The sequence below is a fragment of the Aedes albopictus genome, chromosome 3, assembly GCF_035046485.1.
Source record: "Aedes albopictus strain Foshan chromosome 3, AalbF5, whole genome shotgun sequence".
In the NCBI taxonomy this organism is placed as follows: domain Eukaryota; kingdom Metazoa; phylum Arthropoda; class Insecta; order Diptera; family Culicidae; genus Aedes; species Aedes albopictus.
The window spans coordinates 3,681,479-3,698,728 of NC_085138.1; the positions used below are offsets into that span (position 1 = coordinate 3,681,479).

At 42.1% G+C, this 17,250-nt stretch overlaps 1 protein-coding gene across 1 annotated transcript in view; it reads right to left on the reverse strand.

Annotated features, from left to right (window-relative positions):
* LOC109414175 (DCN1-like protein 4) overlaps positions 1-15,935 on the reverse strand; it is a 43,258-nt gene extending 27,323 nt beyond the window's left edge. Inside the window, exons 1-2 of the mRNA XM_019687957.3 lie at positions 15,681-15,935; positions 4,842-5,229 (exon numbers count right to left, since the gene is read on the reverse strand). Of these exons, the coding sequence (XP_019543502.1) occupies positions 4,842-4,942 (101 nt within the window). The 5' untranslated portion in view covers positions 4,943-5,229; positions 15,681-15,935. The remainder of the gene's footprint in view (positions 1-4,841; positions 5,230-15,680) is intronic.
* Positions 15,936-17,250: the final 1,315 nt, after the last annotated feature.

Sequence of the window (17,250 nt, forward strand, 5' to 3'; positions counted from 1 at the left end):
CCTCCTGAAAAAAGATGTCTACATGCGTCAACCTGAGGGACTACCGAGCACAAATCCAGAGCTGGTCTGCCGATTGAAGCATTGTCTGGGATTGAAGGTAGAACGAAATTTCAAGAAGGCTAGAATTAAGATCAGTCAACCGAAGTACGTGGAATACATGCTGATACGTTTTGGTAAGGATGATTTCAAGCTTGTGAGTATTCCGATGAACTCAAATTTGAGGCCGGAAACCAATAATAGCGATTATCGAACAACACAACCGTATCGTGAGCTAGTTGGATGTCTAACCTACCGTGCATTATCATCGAGACCGGACATAAGCGCAACTGTAAGTTATTTTATCAGATTTCAAGCGTGGATGGAAGGTATCGCGTGTCCCATCTACAAAAAGGGCGACTTAGCGCTGCCTACAAGGTACTCTCTCAAATTTTGATTGATTGATTGATTTGTCTTTATGAGACTTTCAGCTCTTGGCTGGTTCTCTCATTTTTTTTATATATCACCGTCTATCATCGATTGCAAGAGAGTTCGTGGGGCAATATCAGGCTGAATTCATAGGTGAACGCACAAAAACGGACCAGATGTTCGCCATCCGCCAGGTGTTGCAGAAATGCCGCGAATACAACGTGCCCACACATCACTTGTTCATCGATTTCAAATCGGCGTATGATACAATCGATCGAGAACAGCTATGGCAGATTATGCACGAATACGGATTCCCGGATAAACTGATACGGTTGATCAAGGCGACGATGGATCGAGTGATGTGCGTAGTTCGAGTATCAGGGACACTCTCGAGTCCCTTCGAATCTCGCAGAGGGTGATGGCAAGGTGATGGTCTTTCGTGCTTGCTGTTCAACATTGCTTTAGAGGGTGTAATTAGGAGAGCGGGGATAAACACGAGTGGAACGATTTTCACGAATTCCGTTCAGCTGCTTGGTTTCGCTGATGACATTGATATTATTGCTCGTAAATTTGAGACGATGGCGGAAACGTACATCCGACTAAAGAGTGAAGCCAGGCGAATTGGATTAGTCATTAATGTGTCGAAGACTCATAACTCAAAATAAAATTCCCTGAGTTTTCCAGGTTTTTTCCAGATGAAATTTTGAAAGTTTATAATTCAAGAAATAACCCAAATTTTCTAAAAATTATAAAGGGTGACTTGGGGTATCATCACCAGGTTTGTTGTTTTCGTCATGAGGGATTTATGTCGGGCCAAATTGCCTGAAACTTGATCATATTCAGCTTGGTTGGTTTCAAAAGATCCCCCATGACCAGGGTTGGTCATCACTGAGGAGAACCGAAAGATAAGTGCTTTTTTTCACCCACCACACACGGCTTGCTTGATCAGGATTTCTCTTCTGATTTTCACTCTTCTCCCGCCACGCACTTTTGTGCAATCTCCCCGGAGTGTAAGAGAATTGTTTTCTCGTACACCCGGCAAGAAAAGAGCAATTTCAAGGCTCCAAAATATGATCAAAAATACAGTCAGACCGTTCCGGCACCCGGCTTAAAGCAAATTTATGACAGGGTACACTAGATGTGAAGTTTTCAGACTTGATTGTAGGTATGTCATTTTACCCATCAACGCTTGCCCGTGCTAATCTGTCTATGAACGTTAGCTTTCGTTAGAAAATCGACTAAACCTACGTGTATCCGAATTTGTTAAAATTGAACATTCTGCAAAAGTTTACAGGAGATGGAGTGATACCCTAATGTACGTCCAGGTTTACCCGGCTCAGCAATCGGCTAACTAACCCCAATGATAACATTTGTCGTCCGCAGATAGTAAAGGGAAGTTTATGGGAGGAAGCTTTTGCAGAAATGACCGTGCCGTACTCCGTGCTAGGAGCAACAAATTATGGTCCCATTTCTAATTAAGTGCATCATGCGGTCTCAAGTATATCTGGTAAATAATTTGGTGCAAAACAACGCAAAAACACACACAAAGTTAAGAAATTTGCAATGTCTTTCCGTTGAAAGCCTGCTAGCTTCAAACGTCAACTTCTTTTCGGTGCTCCGTTAGTAGTTGAGTTTATGTTAGGTACCGTGATGCCATGACAACCTACATTTCTTCCAGCGCGACACTCTGAAGTTAAAGCGAGGTACTGTGTGTGAACAGTAACCGCTCCACTCCAAACAAAAATCATGATGCACTACGCACACTCTCAATATTCCGCTTTGAGATGCGTGTGATTTTTTCTCTTCACACAAAAGAGCGGCAAGGCACACTTCTCTGGACTGCACCCAAATCTGCACTTTTTAAGCCAAAGTGTGAGAAATGACCAACTCTGCCCATGACGAAGACAACAAAACTGCCGAAAATACGTAAGTTCCCCTACTCTTCAAAAATTCTTTCAAGATTTCTGAGCATAATTCCTGGAATTTCTTCCAAAGTTTCTTCACGGCTTTGCGCAGCATTCTTTCACACGAGATATCTGTTTGAGTACGTCCCGATATTTCTTGCAAAGGTTTTACGATATACTTCTAGAGATTCTCGCTGGATTCCTCCTGAAGTTCCATCCAAAACTATTCAAAGTTTCTTCAAGAATGTCATTGGTTGAACCTCGTAGCCATGCGGTTAGAATCCGGGTGAATGAGGGTTCGATTCCCGCTCCAAGCGATGAAATTTTTCACGAGAATAGCTTCTTTTCCGTAGCCACTCTGTGTTAAGTTTCGTTCAATCGGTACAGCCGCCGGCTGAAGCCAGTGTCCATGTCTTTTTAGTGGTTTTTTCAGGACAGCTATCCATAAACTATTGGATTTTTACCGATAGTTTAACGATATTCCTCTTGTTTTCCTCGCGGAACTTCGTCCGCAGCTGCTTTCAGGATTCCATGAGGTTTTCAGAATTCCTCCTTGGATGTCCTTAATATTTCTTCTCGGGATTACTGTTACCTAGAACTTTTTTCGTGATGTCTCATTTTTTTCTCAGGTTTTTCCTGAAGTTCCTGTCGAGATTTCTTCAATAATGTTTTGTGGAGTTTCTCGCAAGATTTTATTTGAATTTCCTCGAATATTTCTCCATGAATTTCCTATAAGGTATTTCTCAGGAGACATTCTGAGCAAAACCCGTAGAAGAATCCATACAATTACTTTGGAAGAAATCCCTAAAGGAGTATCCAGAATCTCGGGACAATTTCTGGTAAAGATTCCGGGAAGAATTTTGGGAATATTGCACAACATCGGAAGGAATCTTCTGAGAGAAGTTCCAGGAGATACTCCAAGAAAAATCGCAGGTAAAATTTCAAAATAAATCTCGCGAAAACTTTTAACAAACTCCTGTAGGAGACCAGGAAGAACATCTCGAAGAAAGCCCAAAGCAATGGTTTGAAGATATCACAGGAAAAAAATGAAAAAAATCTCTTGAGGAACTCTTGCAGTAAATTCGTGAAAACTCCTTCAGAAACCCTTGGAGGAACTTTAGTAGAAACCCCAGGAATAACTCCTTTAGCAACTCTGAAAGAAATTCCGTAAAGATCTTCTGGGGAAATCCCAAGAGGAACACCGGAAGGAATCGGGTAAAATTTCCGTGAGGAGTGCCAAAAGAAATTCCACGATTTATCCCGACAGATATTCTTATAGAGTATTCGGGATAAATTCTGGTAGAAATCCTACGAAGATTTCTTTGAGCAAAACACTGGAGGAACTCTGGAAAGAAATAGCATCCCCGTGAAAAACTCCAGGAGAAATCGGTTGGAATTCAGGAATCCTGGAAGGAATCCGGAAGTATACCTTTCCGGAAAAAAATCAAAAAGGAGTACCAAGAAAAATAGCGTCAAAAATGCGGAAGGAATTTTAGAAATCCTGGGAGACATTCCAGGAGGTATTTTTAAAGAAGTTCCAGAAAGAAATTCTGACGGAATTTCTGGAAAAAATCCTTGTAGCGAAATTTCTATATGGATTTTTACTACTTGGTTCATACGACCCAATGTTTATTTTATCGGAGTAAAATTTCCCTGAGTACTCAAGAAATTCCCTGAGTATTCCAGGTTTTTCCCTGTTAAATAAAATTCCCTGAGGATTCCCGGTTTTCCAGGTTTTTCCAGGTAGTAGACACCCTAGGGAGGCATCACCGCGCCCGCCACCCCGAATTTATATCGACGGTGATGGAATCGAGGCGGCTGAAGAATTCGTGTACTTGGGCTCACTGGTGACCGCCGACAACGACACCAGCAGAGAAATTCAGAGGCGCATTGTGGCAGGAAATCGTGCTTACTTTGCACTCCGCAGAACTCTACGATCGAATAAAGTTCGCCGTAACACGAAGTTATCTATCTACATGGGCACGAATCATGGACCCTACGTGCTGAGGACCAACGCGCCCTTGGAGTTTTCGAACGGAAGGTGTTGCGTACCATCTACAGCGGAGTGCAGATGAAAGACGGGACTTGGAGAAGGCGAATGAACCACAAGCTACAGCAGCTGCTAAGAGAACCAACCATCGTCCATACCGCGAAAATCGGGAGGCTACGGTGGGCGGGTCACATCATCTGGATTTCGGATAACAACCCGACTAATACAGTTCTCGAGAGCCATTCGATCGGTACAAGAAGACGTGGTGCGCAGCGAGCTAGGTGGGTCGACCAAGTGGAGGACGATCTGCGGACCCAACGCAGAGTGCGGAACTGGAGGTGGAGAGAAACAGCCATGGACCGAGCGGAATAGAGATGGCTACTATGTACAGCAGAGGCCACCCCGGCCTTAGCCTGATCGGTAAGTAAAGTGCAAAAAAAATCAACAAAGTTTGCTGAATACCAGCAAATAAAATTTGCAGTGTACCAAGTGCACCACGGGGCATGATCTGAAAAATCGACGAAAACTTCTCTCACACTCACCTTTGACTGGTCTGGTAGGCGTTCCTCTGTCGTTTGGACGAGTGCCGGTCGTCTTCGCTGGATCCCATCTCCGCTGTAGGCCGACGTTTACCTCTGGGCATTTGTGATCTATCTATTTTGAAGGCTGTTTTGAGTCCGAACGGCCCCCGAAAAGTGATGCAGCACGGCAGCGCGGGAGGTTGGAAGTTTGCTACTGTTTGCTGTTCTTGCGTGCACTCGCAGGCGGCAAGTTAGAGATTTGTTTTGCTGCTTCAGTTCACGTTATGGTTTCAGTCAGTCTTATCGATTTCCACCTTTAACTATCTCCCAGGCCAACAGCGGGCGATTTTCGTTTCGGCTTCTACTTATCGCAGTGTTTTTTTCCCAATACGGCAGCGATTGTGACAGTCTGAAAGGAAATGTATGAGATAGTAGAGAAAAACATTAAACTTTACCTAAGAGAGAATAAATGAATAAAAGCAAGGCCATGAAGGTGGTGGTTCTGAGGATGGAGAGAAGCAACAGCGAACCGAGAATATGGCCCCAGTTTGATGGAATACTTAAGTGGCACAGATCTTGGATTATTTAACATATGTAACCACCCAACTTTCATGGTATCTGCTAGAAAGGAAGTGTTGGACATAACGCTTTGCACGAGTTGATCAATTGGCATGTATCAGATGAAGAATCTTTATCTGACCATCACTACATCCTTTTTGAGCACTTAAATGTTACTTCGCAAACTTTGCGTTTCATGAATTCTCGGTTAAACAACTGGGATCTCTTGACTGATTTGATTGCGATCAAATTTCATGGATACTCACTCAACATCCATTGACAATCCCATTGATTTAGATCAGTGATCCTCAGGCCCATTTTTTCAACTGCTCGTATTGCAACACCTGGATCGATTTATGAATCATTCAATACGTTATCCTTGATTATTTCGGGAGCAGAACAACTTTCATATGAAACATTGTAAGGAATTCCACGGCAACATAGAGAACTGGACATCACGTGCGGCCCGCGGGCCGCACTTTGGTGACCACGGATTTAGATTATGCCGTTGATACTATAATGGCCTCCATAATGGAAGATAAGATTTTAAAGAAGCTTGCCTTCTACAGTCTGTGAAGACCACAAAAGGAACACCTTGGTTGAACTCTGATCTGGCGAAGCTCAGGAAACAATGCAGAAAGAGTGGAAACAGACGACGTTCAGCTGGTTCGTTGGCTCGCGAGGCCTACAAGCAAGCAATCCGGTCTGCTGAACAATCCGGCTGGAAAAACCTTTGTAGAAATGTTACCAGTTTGAGTCGGTTAAACAAAATCCTTGCTTAATTTAAGGATTTCGAACGAACTTCGTTTGCCAAATGACGATTTCACTTGTTCTTATCAAAAAGTTCTGGAATGTTTATTCAATACACACTTGTATAATAGATGTATAGGTATTACATCTTCGGATGAACCTTATGTCTTTTCTAGTAATTATCTGTAATTATGATTCTTTGGCTTCGGCTCGGAGTATCATAAAATCGATTGAGTGGGTACTAAATAGTGTCGCTCGATGAAAGGAGCGACCTCTTGGAGGTAATGAGATACATCCAATTTTGCTTCAGAAGGGATTTGATTATTTCAAATATGTTTTGAAAAACAAACAAAAAACTACTTGTTTGCATGTTTGATACAGGATATATTACCACATCTTGGCGAGATATTACTGTAAAATTCGTGTGATCGTCATCACATCTGTGATGTTCATCTGGCCGACGTGCCTCTTCATGTGAACCAACATGCCTAAAAATCTGGTAAGTCCACTATGACTTTTTTACACAAGGTTGTTTTACGATATCGAGAAGGCATTCGCTCAAAAGCAATCCTAATTGGGCGTTTTCTTAGATATGGAGGGTGCCTTTGACAACGTGTCATTTGATGCCATAGGTATTGGAAGCCGCATGGAGTCATGGTATATCTCCAATGAGCTCCAATTTGATTTGCCAAATGCTCAAAACTGACATCTTTTCTCGACGTTGTGTAAAGCAGCGATTAGGAAATTGAGTGTTTGTGGATGCCCCAAAGGGGGAATCTTGTCGCCACTTTTGTGAAATCTTTAGCAGATACACCATTGAGGCAACGCAATAATAGCGGTTTTCCTACTTATAGTGTTGCCGACGACTACCTAACATTGTTAGTCGGTATGTGTATCACCACCCTTTTCGACCTGATGCAAAGCGCCCTTCAGGTAGTTGAGGGTTGGTGTCGCCAATATGGCCTTTCGGTTAATCCGAGTAAAACATCTATTGTTCTTTTTTACGGAAAGGCGAAACCAAAATGGCTTTCGACCTTTACGTCTCTTTGATTCTGAAATTAATGTGCCTGAACAAGTAAAGTACGGTGGAGTCATTCTTGATTCCAAACTTTCCTGGACACCTCATGTTGAGTTCAGAATCAGGAAAGCTTGTATAGCCTTCGGGCAATGCCGGCGAACCTTTGGTACAACTTGGGGGTTAAAACCCAAGTATATCAAATGGATTTACACAACTGTTGTTCGTCAAATTTTGGCCAATGGATGTCTAGTGTGGTGGCAAAAGGGCGAAGTGAGAACGGTCCAATCAAAGTTAGGACATCTCCAAAGGATGTGCTTAATGGCGATGTCTGGAGCGTTCTCTTCAACTCCCACGGCAGCGCTCGAAGTTCTCTTTGACGTTGCTCCACTACACATTCATCTTAAATAAGAAGCACTTTCTTGCACTTACCGTCTACGAGTACTCGGTCTACTAGAGGAAACTCCTGTGAACCCTATATCAACACACACCTCGTTGTTTCCACTTTTGGTGAATTGGGACAAAGTTGTCCTTGCTCCAAGTGATCTTACAATTGCATGTATTTTCCATATAGGACATTTTCCACGAAATTTCTTTCCCGGGAAGAGTGGACATCTGGATATCTGGAAAGAAGTATTTCAGACGGCATCGTATGTTACACTGATGGCTCCCTTCTCGAAGGTCGAGCAGGTGCTGGTGTATATTCTCGTGAGCTAAGGCTGTATCAGTCTTACTCACTTGGTAGATACTGCACCGTTTTTCAGGCCGAAATCTTTGCTCTTATGTGCGGAGTGCAATCGACACTTTAGCAGCACGTAATCGAGGAGCTGAATTCAGCAAACGCTGTTCACCTTGTATGGGTACCTGGCCATTCTTCCATCGCTGTAAATGAATTGGCTGATGAGTTAGCTCGCACTGGAGCATCACATGACTTCATTGGCCCTGAGCCAGCTATTCCGATATCAAAGTGTTGGGTAAAGCTTCAGATTCACACCTGGGCTGCCACTCAATACAGACAATACTGGAATAGTTTGGAGCCATGTCGTCAAACCAAATTGTATTGTACTGAGCCATCTCCAAGGGTGGCGAAGTATCTTACAAATTTGTCAAAGTAGAATTGCAGCATTCTGGGCAAAGCATTGACTGGCCACTGCCGACTTAGCTATCACATGGCGAATATTCAGCAAGCTGATTCATTTGCATGTGATAGCTGTGAATCTGATTATGGAACTTCGTATCATTTGATATGTAACTGTCCAGTTTTTGCGCAACTGCGTTTCCGAGTATTCGGTAAACACTTATTAAGTGAAACTGACTTCAGTAACCTGAATCTTCAGGATATTCTGGTGTTCTTAACCCGCTGTGGTAAAGAGCTATAGGCTTTCTTTCGATTTATGCGTTATTTCAGTGCCCTTTTCAGGGCGCTATTTAAACCCATTGTGGTACGCTTGTGCGTACCCTCTTCCAGGGTATTTTTCCTCTTTCCCTACCTATTCTTATCCCCATCCTTATCCTTATTTCCTTCCTTTTCCCTCAGGTAGATGATGAAATAGGCTATTATTTGAGCGATGGCACAAACGTCCCAAACGGAGGATAACGTGCCTCTGGAGCCGGCCTTCTGATACCTGATACCATACAATAGATACAATAGTAAATAAGAATCAACTGCTAATTGCACATCAAGAATATGTTCTCTAGTAAAACTTTCACTTCAAACTGAAATGTTGCAAAATATTTAGAAAAGAAAATTATTCCGTTTTTTTGCCTTTCTCGTATAATAAGTATACTGGAAAGGCGAATCAACTCAGCTCCACGAATTGAGGTGATGTGCGCATGTGTGTGTGTGTGCAAAAAAACTCACATGACTTTTCGACAATAAACCTTAAGGTGAATATATAACGAAGCCACACCTCGAATTTTCAAGAGCACAAATCTGAGGAATCAAAAGACGGATTGAGCTGAAAATTTGATCGATTGGTGACCCGCTGGTGATGACCAATCGATCAACTTCTCAGCGCAAACCAACCCTCGGTTCTTCAGATTTGTGCTTTTGAACATTCGAGGTGTGGCTTCGTTATATATTCACCTTAACCGATTTTAATGACCGACGGTTCATCCGAAAACCGGTCCCACTGTTTCTTATTGAAAATGGTACGGATCGACCCAGCCGTTCCAGAGTTAGGTGTTCCGGACCGGTACATCTGAAAGGCGCCACATATGAAAATGCCTTAATACATGCGACACATCAAATCGCGGAATTTTCGATATACTGATGAACGGCAAGCAGGAAAATAGTATCAGTAGTAGTAGATTCCAATTTAGTTTGCTGTTTAGATATACTCCGAGATACTTGACTGTATTTGAAAGTTCCAAAATAATTCATTTCAATTTTAAGTTAGTAATTGATAATTTTCTCCGTCGTGTAAACGGTACGATCGTGGTTTTAGAAGGATTTATGTTAAGGCCTTCTTTATCGCACCACGAGGAGACTAAATTTATGGCAGTTTGCATTCTGTTAGTGATAACGTTGTCATATTTACCACGAACTAGTATGACTATATCATCTGCGAAGCCAATTATTTCGAAGCCCTGTGCCTCCAGTTTTTTGAGGAGAACATCAACTATTAAAGACCACAATCACAGATGGAAAATGATGAAGATTGCAGTTGAGTAGACAGAAACCAAAACAAACTTTACTCTTGAACAACAGGGGCCCGAGAATACTCGCACTTCTTTATTCGTGAGTAAACGAAGCTGGCAAGCACTCACACGTGATTCGCGAAGCTTCGTAAGTTGTTTGCATTTTGATGAAAAACGCATTTTAACGACTGGCAGTGCTGCTTTTCAAGAAGAATTAAGCATAAAGCATTAGTTTTTTTGGATAATCACTGGATTTGCTATTATAACCACAATAAAATGCACTTCCTGCACATCCACTAGTTCTTCACGAATAAAAACTCATGAGTGTTTCTGTTTTTGTTTTACTTCTTACTCACGAAGCAGACGGGTGCGAATAAACTCACACACTGTTTACTCTCGGAATCGTGAGTAAGCCTTGTGTTGGCTTTACACTCGCGAATTGCTTCATGATGAGAGTAATTCCATCACTGACCACAATAGAGGTGATAGCACGCCTCCTTGTGGGCACCCCTTAACTGCTCTAACGGTAATAAATGAGCTGCCAAGGTTAGATGATATCTCTTTTTGATAACATTTCCCCAATCCATTGCTCATTGAGTCGTAAGATGTGTTATCGAACGCTCCTTCAATATCGAGGAACGCAGCAAGTGAAATCTCCTTTGCTTCAAAGGATCTTTCCAATTTTGTAACCAGTTTGTGAAGTGCTGTTACAGAAGATTTGCCCTCTTAGCATAGCATAGCATAGCCGACCGTACACATCCTGGGGTGGCTGTCGATAGAGACGTTTAATGCGCCAGAAAAGTTGCCTGGGACTTGACAAACCTTTCATTTAACGAACTCTCGACACCTGGCCAGGTCCTTACGATCAGCGGGGATGGGGAGGAAATGTTGATTAGATATCTACTCAGAATGTGTCCAAGAACTTCATAGATATCTGGAGTTGGAAATTGGATCCAGCTTTTTACGCTGTGGTGAGGGGTGATTCATTTTTGACAATTCTTGCCGACAGCCCTTGCAGCATCACAGTTGCCGAAAATTTCAGTTCACTGCTCCAGATCTGTCAAAAATTTTCACCTGTTGTTACCATTGCTACCGCCACAACAAACATTATAAATACATCGAAGGGATTGCCTCGTAAACATCTCCCGGAAGTAATCGCCAGCAGATTTTTGGATGGATCTGATAGAAGATTGACGAAAAGATACTGCTTAAGGAGAAAATGCTCGAGAATTCCCCAAAAGCAATTTCTGGCGGATACTCCAGTAAGGAAGATTCTCAAAAATGACTTGGTAGATGATTTTTGGTTCATTGGTAGTGGGCGAAATTTTCGGAAGAAACTACTTTAGAATTCAGTGTGAATTTTTCCTTCAGGAGTTCCCTTTGGAGATTACTCCAGGAATTCCAACTGGGAATTCCTAAAGAAATCCCAACCCGGGATTCCTCTAAGTTTTTTCGCCGGAGATTCCACCGGGAATTCCCAGCGGGGAATTCTCCAGGAATTCCTACAGATGATTTGATCAGGAAGTCAAACCAACGATTACTCCAGGAATTCCCACCGGAATCCCCCGGTGGAAGTTCCCAGAACATCGTCGGAAATTCTTGGATCATTACTAAAATTACTAAAGAAATCTCATACGGACGGCGAGGTTAAACACTCCTAAGTTGAGTTCGGAGACTCAGACTACACACCCACAATCTCAGACGGAAACTGATGGCAAGTTCAGGTTTCGGAAGAGAACTTGGTAGAATGTGAAGCAAAAATGTCCCGTATCCGTATGTAAGCCCGGTGGACAAATCGTGCCAGGAAAGCCACGTCGACAGTCGAGAGCTCCTCGTGCAACTCCGGTCGGTGAAGCCACTCCACAAGGGCTCAACGGAAGTTTGGACGACCGGGCGGCAGGGCAGCAGGCATTATCATCAGGGCTCCACATTGACACCATACACGAACTACTCGTAATTAAAGGTGAAATAGGGCGGACATGGGCCCGTAGTTGGCCCGTAGGGACGATAGGATAAGCCATCAATCGTAATTCATTGTTTTCCCTCTTCTTGCGAAGCCTCGGTGGAATGTTTGGGCCTGGGAGTTCATGGGACTGAGCGGGCGTAACAAAGAATAATTGCAGCTCCTCGGTATCAACTGGTTCTACGGTTGAATGTGGCGGATTACGATCACAATCCTAAAAAGAAATAATGTTTTTATTCATTACAAACGTTACTACTAGCTGAAATAGTTCATAGTGAAAATTTTTGACAATTCGGGAGCAATGAACTGAAATTTTTGGCTACTGTGTTGCTGCATGGGCTGTCGGCAACATCTGTCAAAAAATAATCACCCCTCATCAAGCGTAAAAAGCTGGATAGGGTTTAATGGGGTGCTTTCCTTGGCGAAAAAGCGAATAAGAAATTGTTATGGTTTAATCATTTACCTGGTTACCACTGAAAAGTAAACATTAGCACTGAAAAAGTAAACTTTAGTAAACAGTCGCACAAGTTTCGTAGGTAGTACAGCCCTAGACCAGAGTTATGAGGATTGCCTCCTTCCCGTCGGATACCAAAAAAACAAAGATTGGAGACTTATCTCTAACTTCTCGACAAGACTGACACAATTCTCCAACAGTCGAGAGTTGTCCTGACCTCGTCCTTGCGACTGCTGAGGAATATGGAAGGATGGTTAGTTAGACACCTAAGAAAGATGTAGAAAGTTCTACGACCTCTCAGGCCTAGGTGTCAAGGGGATATGGGTGTTGTTCTAGATGTAGTTAGTGGAAGGGTACTCCAAAGGATGCGGTTGGGCAACGTTCAGGCACACAGGTAGACCAAGAGCAGTGGATGTCCAGAATTGGTCCAGAAGCACTCTTCATTTTGTCACGGACGGTTGAATCACTGTGAAACACTTCCCGGACGTGCGATTGCGAAGTACACTTTCGGCAGATTTCATTACCGGTATCCCATTCTAGTTCGGTAGAGCCAGAGCCATGGCACGATGCAACCAACTATTAAGTCTATGATGCAACCATGCACGACGACCGCGGAACTAATTGACATTTTCTTCATTAATTATTCTAATAACAGTAGTAAAAGCCCTTAAATCAAAAACTCGCGGAAGGGGAAAAAAATGACAGCGCAAAAATTAAACACCCGCACGCGCTCGCGGACTGCTGCGATCCCGTTACAGAAGATTTGCCCTCTTGGTATGCAAATTGGTTTTGGCTCAATGGACTTTTATTGTGCGTTGCAAGAAAAGCACATTTATAGCGACTACTTTCCAAGGCCTTCAATGATGGACAAAATTTGATCGCAGTGCAAATGCCACGTGCAGTCGCAGCAGTCATCATATCGCCCGGCCACGTGGCGACCTTTTTTCAAGAATTATCAAAGAGCGCTGTGATGGAAAATTTGAAAACAGGTCTGTTTTCTTAGGCGACTATCTCGCGCGTATTTCTAACTGCGGGTAAAAGTAGTCGCGAAAGTAGATTTTATTTTGATTCGTATAATAACTAAATATGACGATTTGATATACTCGCCTAATAGTTTTTCCATCATTTTCAAAATAATGGACGATAAACTTATGGGCTGAAGGATTTTGATGATGATTTCAGTAACAAATTTTGAAAACGACGTATAATCAATGCTACACCATTGATTATACGTCGTTTTCAAAATTTGTTACTGATTTATCCTACTTATTTGCTTTCGGAATAAAAGTGACTCGCATTTCTCTCCAAGCTGTAGGGATATGGCTTAATGATAAGCTTAATCGGAACAACTTGGTTAAAATAGGTGTTAGGATTTCTTTACCCTTCTGCAGTAGTACAGGAAAAATTTCATCCCTACCTGGCGCTTTGAAGGGTTCGAAGGAATCAATCGCCCATTTAACCTTTTGTTCAGTAATAATTTGATCGGCCAAAATGCCATCACTCCTGGCACCTTCTAACACAATTGAGTCATCATCTTCAAGAATATATCTCCTGGTTTTATTGGCCTCAGTTTACGATACAGATGTATTCTGGTCTTTAGTGAACGCAACAATAGAACACGGATAGTGTGTTTTCATCATTGTTTCTAAAATTTCTTCAGAGCTCTTCTTCAGAACCGTCTTCTTTTTCAAGAGTGCCAAGACCTATTGAATGATCTTTGGCGAGGACTTTTAGCAATCTAGCAACAATTGTATTGTTCCCATTGTAGTGTTCTTTTAGCCCGGCTTAATAACTTCCGGGTTTTACGACGCAGTTTTTGCAGGGTACTATTCCACCAAGGAAGTTGAAGAGCGTTTCTTCGGTGCACAACTGTCATGAAAAGCCTGTTTAATTATGCTCGAAAGTGCTGAAGCATTTTCTTCAAGCTCATGACGAGAATTTGGAATGTCATTTAAGTTATCCATTCCTGATAAAAGTTTTGAAGTGTAGATATCCCAGTTAGTCTTCCTAGGATTTCTTGTAGTTTCTACGAGTTGACAGCCAGCCTCATATTCAAACAGTATATGCTTGTGATCAGATAAAGAAAAGTCTGACACATGCCAATTTTTGATTTTTTTTCCGAGAGTTTAGGGCTACACAATGTCAAATCCAAAACTTCTTGTCTAACTGCATTTGTAAAAATAGGTTCTTCGCCTCTGTTACATAAATCGATTTCATTTTTTGAAATGAAATCTAAGAGGTGTTCTCCCCTACTATTAATGTCTGTGCTAGCCCATATCGTATGATAAGCATTTGCATCACAACCAATGATGAAAGCTTTATTTAGCTTCCTACAATAAGAGACAAAAGCTGCTACTTCTGGTGGAGGTACATCATCCAGCGCTCATATAGAACACTATGCTAGCTGAGAAGTAGGCTTTGTTCCATTTGAGACGTGTCGCCAAGAGAAAATACACACGAAGAATCGTAACTCTCAATTCAACAAAGGTAAAACAAATTAATTAGCGATCATCACATGCTAAGCTAAATCAAACGTTAGAATTTTTCGATTATCGAATACAGTAGACGTTCGCTCGGTGCAAACGCTTTAACTGCAATGCTTTTTAACTGAAAGTCCGCTAAGTGCAACAATTTTGCAGTTATCGCACCGCTATCCTTCAAAGCGAAATGTCAACAGCGATGCGATGTTTTTCGTATGCAGTTTTGTTGCAGTGCGATGTTTTTCTAATGCACTTTGGCTGCATTATGCAGCAACTGACAATTCTTTGACGTCTGTCAGTTGTTGCAGTTATCGAATTTCATTCGCTAAGTGAAACGTAAACATGTTGCAGTTACCGAACGTCTACTGTAATCACTTCACTTGTTAGATGTTAAAACTTAAGAATAAAAACTAGAAGCTTGATCATATTTATAAGATGTTCAACTCTAACATAGCAGTGGGGAAGAATGCAATTACTTATTGCATATTAGTCATCCCGTCATTCTGAATAAATCAATAGAGCTAAATATACGTATTTTTGTGTTCCGCCCCAGTGCTGCTCCATATTGTTTTTTGATTCTTCATTTCATAGGTAGGTACATAATTTCAATCAAGATCAAGAATAAAATAAAAGCAGCAAAAGAAATGAGGAAAACTTCCACTCGATTTCCTTTTTTCGGCTTTTCCTGACATCTCCTGGTTTGTCTCGAGTGACGATGCCCCGTGCTACGCAATCTAATCAAACATCAATCAGCCGACCAACAAAAGCCAAGAAGCAACGGAACTAATGAAAACCAAAATTTCCCCCATTTCACTATTCCGGGAGACATTCTCAAACACTTATTCAACAATAGCATCCCAGCGAACCGGTGCGGAAGCCAAAACTATTGTGCAAAATTCTTCTCCCCATCCTCAAAATAAAACCCAGAAAAATATGCAAGCGCCGTAGTAGGCCTCTGCCCCGTCGCTGATGGATGCCCGATTGGATTCGTTCGACTTACCCTTTCGAAGTTCTGAAAAGCTTGCAATCCACTCGTGACGGATTTTCCTCCGGAACAAATTCCTCGCCGCTGGCTGATGGGAGTCGAAACCTCAGCGAGTCCTCCGCACTGATCACCGAAACTATTTAGGGTGAAATTCTGTCGATGCAACTCTTTTCTCTCCTCTATGCTGATGCTGCTTTCTTGGCTTTCATGTTTTCAAGGCGAACGACGGCGACTGGCAGAGAAAAGAGTCTTCGATGGCGGTGGTGACAGACTTCAAAACGGAGATGCGAGACTGGCCGCTGTCGGTGACAGCCCACTAGCACAAGGTATTTGGAGAAAACATCGCAAAGGTGGGAAGCTAAGAGCAACTGCACCGGCCTGATCAGTGAAGTGACCGCCCATATTGCCCGGCGCAAAATTAAGGCTTTATTTCCAGCGTAAGGTTCATCATATAGATATTGTATGTTGCTTTCATAACAAAACGCGCTGCCAACTTCCAGTCGGCATTTCTGAATCATCGCAACGAATCAAGCACCACCTCTGCTGCTGTTTGTGTTAGTGAGATCGGAGAAACGTCAGACTCCCGCCTGCTGATTGGCTGCGACGACCCTGGCGACGGTTTCATCCGCGACGGATTGAAATCGTCGCGTTCGATAAGGGGGAAAACCATCAATAGTAGAGTAAACATAGATCCGCGGACACCGCTGACTAAAATGTTTCAAGCGTGTAAGTAGTAATTTTCAAAAGTGCGACGATTGAATGACGTCATGCGCTCCATTGATGTTGTCCAAATCGTGACGTCATGCTCTTTTGGATACAGATTTTGACCAGAGTTTAAAATTTTCATTTTCGATGAGTGAAATTCAACGTGAATGTTCACAATTCTCAACTGAGGGATCAAAATAAAATTCATTTTGGTGAATGAATTTTTTCATCTATTCATTCATTTTTCTGTCACTGACAATTTTCACTGAGAAATAAAACTGGACCGTAACTCCAGATTATACTTCCAATCATCTCAAAACATGTGTATAGTAGTTAATAAGAAAATTAATTATGTTCTCTATTTGTCGGTTAAGTCGGATTGTGCGTCTGTTAACAGAAATTGGACATTTTACGACGTGCGAAAAAATATTCGTGACAGAGAATTGAATGAAAAAAGAGAGGCATTCAGCTGACAATGAATGTGGCCAAAAACGAATGAAAAAATGGGAATCTCAATCTTCACTTTCAATCTTCGAATTTTTTACTCTCTGATTTTGACAGTTCGACAGTTGACAGACAGGTTGGATACAACGGATTCATCTCACGCGGATCTATGTTTACTCTACTATCTATAGTTCATCATAATTGTTTGTTTTTAATGTAACACTATGCTGCCGTAATTCTGCAAAGTGACGTAAGCGCCATTGAAAATTTCGACATTTTTTGGTATATTATATTTAATATCTGGTGTAAAAAAGCACTGTGGTATGTTTGCTGTATTAGAATGCAAGATCTAGTCGTAATCTATCATCTATGGAACAACACTAAGAGGATGAGCAAGAGTTTTATGCATAATAACCAAAAATTGGGACAAAACTCT